Below are 7816 nucleotides of genomic sequence, written 5' to 3'. Positions count from 1 at the left end.
TCTCCTGGATGTGTTTGGGGGATTTCCTGGACTATCCAACCGTGGTCGTCTACATCTTTCTGAATCGTCATTCTTTCCCTTCTTATAGACTGATCATTACGTTTGGAAAGTGCGTCTTGTTTCTCTTTGAGAGAAAGGCTTTTGCCATAATCAAGTGCATTGATTTAGATAAACATACAGGAAATGTTTTTTTTGCAAGAGATCAGAATGATATAAAATCTCAAGAATCTATTGCTGATTTCATAATTGAACGATCTTTGTTGTTATAGATTGAAAGATGAATCTGAGCCTTTTTACATTGTGAATTTGGTCCTGATGAAGGGACTATCTCCCGAAACGCGTTCAACTCTACCTATGGATTTTTAATTATTTCTCCAAAATTCCCTTTGCTTTTGGAAGTTTTTTCCATTGACCTTATCTATCTCTGTATACCTAATTCTTTAAACCTTACTGAGAATTGAGTGGACAGGAGTGTCCGTCACCCTTGGACACTTTTGATATCGCACAAACTCTTGATTGGGGTAGGAAACTATAGTACACACTGAAATTACAGCAGGTATTGGGAAAGCAGCATGGCCACGTGGGGATCGATTAGGCGGGAACGCTTTATAGGTAGGCCTAATTTGTGATCAAACGGTGTTGTCAAAGTCTGCACATCCTCTACTGGGGTCTGACTATTGCAAGTGGCCCGCCTGTTGCAGAGCTTCTTGGGTGGAGAAGTTAGCTAAGGTGAAGGGCTCCGTCACTACCTGGTAGCATTGCGCCGACCACACAACTCGCTTTGCAACAACCTGACCTTTGCATGGTTAAAATGATCAGGCAACCTCTGCAAGTTGAAGACAAATATTTACCCTGGAGTATTATGGGATGCATTCATTGGCGCAGTCCTGGGCCAGCTCCAGGACCCGGGGCAGTTGTGGCCAATGCAAGTCTAACAAAGCAGGTTGTTCGCCTGACCTGATATCTTCTGCCGGTGATCCAATGCACCTGTTTTTTCCCCTTATTGGGAGAAAACAGACTGTATTTTTGTTCTTCTCGGGAGGATAGCTCAGGGGCAACGTGCTTGCCTTGGAAAAAAGACGACACAGAGAACCACAGGTTCGATCCCCGGGTCCGCGCTTAGAAACCTCTGGGTATTAAGCGCGTTATAAATAACCTATCATATCGTGTCAAGCGCCCCTATGCCTTCGGGCTCTTGTTTCGCGCTATAGAAATAAATAAAATAAATAAACGGCATGTGCGCACATCTGTGTTGGAAGCGTCTATGGTCCATGTGATTAATTATTCCACGAAAATATCTTTTTCAATCTTAACTTTTCAATGGCTCTTTTATGAATCATTTTGTAAAAAAAATGTGTGCATTGCTTTGCAATCATTTCTTTTGAATCAATGTGCTTTTGTGCTTGTTTGACGTCGCTTTTGGCTAGCTCCTGTCGAGGGAGGCAGCAAACATCCAAACTCACTCCTGGTCTAGTGAAGGGGGTGGGGGGGATTGCGGGGGCTGATTTCCTAAAAGGATACTTTGAAGCAAAGCCTTCACTGTGAATCATGGCCAGCGAGTCAGTTTCACCTGCTGGGGGTTCTGCAGCGCTGCACGCCTTGGGCCTGGTGGGTGGCGGGGTACATGTCCATTGGGCGCCCCTGCACAATAGCGGTGTGGCTGCATAAGGGGGGTGCAAAGCGTCCTGTGCACCCACCGCTGCACCGCTGACAAGTCAAAGGCACAGGGACAATGGGAGAGCCCATTGTGCACCGGTTCAAAGAGTACACCGGCACGGCCGCGCCAAGGTCCTCGCTCACCGCACACCGGGTCCTGGGCACCTGCCAGGAAAGGGGGGCGAGACGGCGAGTCGACAGTAGGTTGCTTTGTGACTGAGCTTTGGCCATGAGATGGAGACTCAAGCCGTGAGTCAAAGCTCTGCGGAGTTCTGGCTTTGAGTAGGAGACAGCAGAAGTAGCCCCTGCAGCAGTGAGTGCCAAGGACTCACCTTATTGACTCTTGTACAGGAGCCTCATGGACATTCTGTTTGCAGGCAGGGGTGCAGGAACACTACATTTATAAAGAGATTCAAGGAGCTGCGTATCGGTCCTTGCCATATCCCCCTTTCCCCGCTGGTTCTCCGTAAAGCTTCCTGTGAGATGTCAGCATTTTCCCTATGCAGAGTAAGAAGACCATTGCGCCTTGAGTAACTAACAAGTTTGGCAGTCCCACTCAGACTAAGCTCTGGAGTGTGAAGCTGGTCCATATTGTTGATGGAGCAAGCCCAAAAACAGACCGTCTAGGCAGAGGTTGGGGTGCTGACAGGTCCCGCCGACTTAAAAGGTATGAATGGTTTGACCAGGAGGTTGACACCAGATTCCTCCGGCATGTCCACAATCTTCACCTTTTCATATTCTTCAGAAGAAGAGAGGGGTGGCCACAGAAATATAGGCCCCTGCCCTCTGGAAAGAACATGTACCCTGGGGCAGAGGATGCTAGTGCATACCGAAAGCATACCTAGTGCACTGAAGCTGGGTGCAAAACGATTGCTCGGTTAATAGTTGATCATTCCAACGTACCATTGGTGTGCGGTATAGGGCGGTCCACCTGGGTCTGCGAGGAGCCCCTCAGGTGACCAGCCTGATCAGGATCCTTGTGAGAGGTGATTGTACCCTTCCGCGTCCCACACGGTCCTAATGCCACCAGGACTGAGGTTCTTCTCTTCCCTCCCCCATCTCCTTTCTCGCAGGCTCTTTTCCTCTTTCTTTGTCTGTTCTGAATCGAGGTGTCATTTGAGACCCATCTATGATCATCTACCTTGTATGATCAAGCGTTCTTTGCTGCTAATACCGGCTGCTATCAGCTCTGTAAATCCTGATCGTTGCCCACGTTCTCTGCTACCAGCATTCTTATATCCTCATACGCTTCCAGTTGCCTAGACTATGGCTCCACCCTCCTCTTGGGTCTTCCTGCCTATGTTCCATCCCTCTTTAGTCTCTCTCTAACCTTGCTATTCATCTTCTCTCTTTTCTTAGCCCACGCTCGCTCCATCCTTTACTGCTCTTCACTGGCTGTCCTTTCCTGCCCACCTCCAGTTTTGTTTTTTTGTATGGCTTTTAAGTGTCTCCATGGACTTGCCCCCCATTACATCTCCTCTTTTTTTTTCTCTAGTCTTCCAGTTGGCTGCGCCGGTGTTGACCCCTTTTTCTTCTGCCCGCCTCCCATCGCCCCTATGCTCCTTCTCGTGTCTGTTCATTTTCTCTTCTCAACTATGGAACGGCCCCCCTTTGTCAGTGTGGTTTACACTCACCGTCACCTCTTTTCATGCCTCTTTAAAAGATTAAGTAGACTCTTCTTCTCAAAACCAACATCTAGCTGCAGGTAGGCTACCCTCTGTTATTCATATTTTTTGTCTCCATGTATTTAATGCAATTGTACAGTGTTTTGCTGAAAGCACTTTATACGCTTAAATAAATAAATAAATCCCGAGAATGGTCATCTGGGACAACGCTAAGTACTGCAGATCTTGCCTCCCTTCCATCAATGGCAGGATGGCTTTGAGGGTGAGACAATCTCTGCCTTATTGGATATGTGAGCAAGTCTGAGCCAGTAGGACAGTGGCTCATGTCCCTCAAATCCCCCAGAATCGTGATCCACCCGTGCCCTGAGGGATCTGCAATGTTTGATTACTCTGGGTCTCAACTGAGGGGAGACCTCTCTACCAGAGGTAAGACTTGAATGAAAGCCACAGAAGATATGTTTGAACAGATGGAGAGAGGGGAGCAAGCTTTGACCGGAGGTCAGTCTCCTTACACCGTGGGAATGACAACTGGGCAGAGATGTGCACTTCTATAATGATAGGCTATTTATAACGCGCTTAATACCCAGAGGTTTCTAAGCGCGGACCCGGATATCGAACCTGTGCGTTGTCTTGCTTCCAAGGCGAGCGCGTTGCCCCTGAGCTATCCTCCTGAGACCTCTCCTTGGCATAAGATGACAAGGAGAGGTCTGTACCCCGGATTTTCATGACAACACCCCTGGCTTTGAACAGTCAACAAAGACCAAAGTAATGTAGTCAACATGTTTTTTATTAATCTGAGGTGAAGTCCTTAGGGGTGCATTAGGGCGATTCCTACGTGGTTCATGTGGGATGAAGGGGTAATTGTGGGGGTCTGGACCCCATTAGCCTAGAAGCAGATATGCCCCTTCCAAATGACCTTTGATGAGTTTCTGAAGGAAGATTGGAAGAAGTATGAAGTCGTTGCCCACTTGCCCTTTGAAAGCTGTTCACCTGTGGAGGCCACTGGCATTTTAGGAACTGGATGAGCTCAGCCACCCCCAGTCCGCCACTCCTAGCAATGCTGAGTTCATCCTCTGGAGCAAAGCTGAACTCCACCGCACTGGAGTTGGGTGCTGGTTTCTCACTGAGGGTAGATGTCAGCCCACCCGCATCGTTGTGTTGGGGCCGGCCGCCGTTGCGGCCGTAACGTAAGGACGTCCAGGACGTGACATCAGGGGAAGGGGAGGGACGGGAAGGGAGTTCGGCAGTTGCCGCATAGTACAATAAAGGAAGGTTGTATGCATACCTTGCTCCCGCGTGTTATTGCAGCGAGGCCTGCGCGCACGCGGCGTATTCCTCGGGCTTCGGCCTGACAATGGCGACGAGGAAGTACGGCCCACTAGTGCCGTGTTGAGGTCCGCAATCGTGCGGTTTGGCGCTTCGGCGCACCTCCACAACGCTCGACAGCTGGGAGCCGCCAGCATCCGACTGCAGCTCCGGACCACGCCGTGAGCCCCCGGACTGTGGGTCAGCACACCACACGGGCAGGCACAGCCCCACCGCAGGAGCGCGGGGACTAGCTCACCGTCAGAGGCACGTCGGTCGGCGGAAAGTTGGTCAAGATGTCGGACACTGCAAGTACGCCTGCCTCATCCACAGGAGGGGCAAGCACCGCAGCAGCCTCGCCAGGAGGTGGAGATGGAAATCAAGGCAACAATCTGCACACTCACACGGAAGGAGGAGCGGCACAGGTGATGCACATGCCAAACCCCTTTGAAATTAGAGACACATCAAATCTGGGGCCCCGATGGACGATATGGCTCAGGGACGTCAAATTCTACACGGGGGCGATAGGGCTAACTGATGACGCAAGGTTGAAGAACACGCTGTTCATGGCAGTTGGGCCAGCAGTGAGGGACATAGCCGGAGAGCTACTCAACGTCAACACAGTAACATACGGCGAACTCCATGCCAAATTATCTGAATACTTCGCTCCACACACGAACGTCGACTATGAACGTCACGTATTCCACACGACCAGGCAAGAAAAGGGCGAATCCATCGACAATTTCGTTATGCGCCTGCGCATAAAACTAAAACATTGTGAATTCCACAAATATTCAAACAAAGAAGCCCTCAGATCGCAAGTGATCGCAGGATGCCTCTCGCAACCTTTTCGCAAACAACTCCTGCAGAAACAAAGGTCACTCGAAGAAATCCTAGCACTGGCTCGCATGGAGGCCGCCGTTGATTCGCAACTGGACAATCTGGGGAAAGTCTCCATACAACAGCCAGGAGAACACACGGAATCTGTCAACAAGCTCTACACAAGCCCCAGCCAGGGAGGGAGGCGCACAGAGGCCACCTGCTACAAGTGCGGTTACGAATATCCGCACGCCGGGGAGTGCCCGGCCCTGGGACAACAATGCGCAGCATGCGGCGGCATGGACCACTTTAGGGCCACGTGCAAGAACGCCCCAGTGAACGCACAGGGCAGACCCCGAACACAAGAGAGACGCCGATATAGTCAGCAGAGCCCACCCAGATCCAGAGGAGAGAGTGACCGGAAGCCGACGAAAAGAGAAGACAGCAGCAGATCCAGCCACTACTCCCGGGACGACAGACGCTCGTCGGAGGACACGCGACGCTCCCACAGAAGACGTTACGTCCGATACATAGAAACGCTATCCCCCACCAGCAGCGACACCCCGTCCTCAGGGGATGACCAGAGGAAAAAGGGCTACGTGTGGGCCGTCAAGACTAACACGACAGCCACACAGCACAGCCCTATACTCACATTAAACGTAAACAACACGCCGGTGAAGTTTCTCATAGACACCGGGGCCACGGTGAATATCATTAACGAACAAACCTATGAAGCACTGACTCCACCTCCCAAAATCAAGAAGGCCGAGATAGACATTTACCCGTATGGATCCACGACTCCCCTACCGTGCAAAGGCACAATAACAGCGTGGTGCACCCACAAAGACCACTCTGCGAGAATCCCGCTTCATATCCTCAAAACGGAAGCCGATAGCGGCTGCATCCTAAGCTTCAGGACAGCTGTGGAAATGGGCCTGGTACACATTCTCTATCAGCTGATGGCCCACAAGTACTTTGCCAAACTGGAGATTATTGAACAGACTTTCCCTAAACTATTCCACGGCCTAGGAAAATTAAAGCACCGGAAAGTACACCTGCATATAGACCCACTCACCAAACCAGTTGCCCAACACTACCGCGGGATTCCATTTAACATTCAAAGACAAGTGGAAGAAGAACTTGATAAACTGATCAAGATGGACGTTATTGAACCAGTGTCGGGGTCCACCCCCTGGGTCTCACCCATCGTCCCAGTCCCCAAGTAGACACCGGATGGGTCCATCCGTCTGTGCGTCGACATGCGCAGAGCAAACACCGCCATCGAGAGAGAGAGACACCAGGCGCCCAGGATCACAGATATGATCCATCTCCTACACGGATCAAGGGTTTTCTCAAAACTGGACCTGACGAAAGGATATCACCAGATCGAAATTGCAGCCGAATCCAGATATATCACCACGTTCGTCACCCACCTTGGGATATTTCAATACAAAAGACTCAGTTTCGGCATCTCTTCAGCGGCTGAAATCTTCTGAATTATTCAGATGACGTCCTGGTGTATGGCAAAACGCAGGAAGAACACGACAGGGCGCTCCACAAAGTGTGTCAGGCGATGGAAGAAGCCGGCCTCACACTAAACAAGGCGAAGTGTGAATTCTCCAAGGGATCCCTGAGATTCTTCGGTCACATATTCTCAGGGAAAGGCATGAGGCCGGACCCAGAAAAAGTAGAAGCTCTGAACTCTGCCACCCCCCCCCCCGTGAACACAACGGATCTGAGCTCGTTCCTGGGCCTAGCTAGCTATTGCTGCAGATACCTTAAGGACTATGCCACAGTCAGCAACCCCCTTCGACTGCTCACGCGAAAGGACACACCGTTCGTATGGTCGAAGGAGTGCCAAGAGGCGTTCAAAGCCATCAGGAGCGCCATTTCACAGGCAGAGGACATGGCGTACTTTGATGCCCGATGAGACACCGAGGTGATTGTAGACGCTAGCCCGGTAGGCCTTGGTGCCATCCTGACACAAAAAGATCCGGAAGAACCACGAAATGTCCACATAGTCGCATACGCCAGCAGGAGTCTAACAACCACAGAACAGGCATACTCCCAGGCGGAAAAGGAGAGCTTGGCGGTAGTATGGGCCTGCAAGTACTTTCACCTGTTCCTCTTCGGCAAGAGATTCACAATAGTCACGGATCACCAGGCCCTCCTGACCATCTACGGAAACCCTAAAGCCATTATGCCACCAAGGATAGCCAGATGGGACCTGAGGCTACAAGACTACCAATTCACGGTAAAACATCAGCCCGGAAAGAAGGACAATCCGGCCGACTATCTTTCCCGTCACCCCGCGACATCCACGGTGTCTCAACCCTCCATCGCGGACGCGTACATTAACTACGTCATTCATCACCTACAACCGCTGCCCATAGGATGGGCAGAGATAGCAG

At 50.9% G+C, this 7816-nt stretch overlaps 1 protein-coding gene across 1 annotated transcript; it reads left to right on the top strand.

The window, feature by feature from the left end:
* Nucleotides 1-6978: 6978 nt before the first annotated feature.
* Nucleotides 6979-7335, top strand: LOC138471425 (uncharacterized). Its single transcript, XM_069609061.1, has one exon. It carries the CDS (start codon nucleotides 6979-6981, stop codon nucleotides 7333-7335), a length of 357 nt encoding a protein of 118 aa, XP_069465162.1.
* The last annotated feature ends 481 nt before the right edge of the window (nucleotides 7336-7816 follow it).

The sequence above is a fragment of the Ambystoma mexicanum genome, chromosome 8 (assembly GCF_040938575.1).
Source record: "Ambystoma mexicanum isolate Mex_15411 chromosome 8, UKY_AmexF1_1, whole genome shotgun sequence".
Taxonomy (NCBI): domain Eukaryota; kingdom Metazoa; phylum Chordata; class Amphibia; order Caudata; family Ambystomatidae; genus Ambystoma; species Ambystoma mexicanum.
This window is presented reverse-complemented; position numbering and strand designations above follow the sequence as displayed.

Excerpts from the sequence above, each read along its gene's own strand:
- LOC138471425 (XM_069609061.1), top strand. The coding sequence starts at position 6,979 with ATGGAAGAAGCCGGCCTCACACTAAACAAGGCGAAGTGTGAATTCTCC.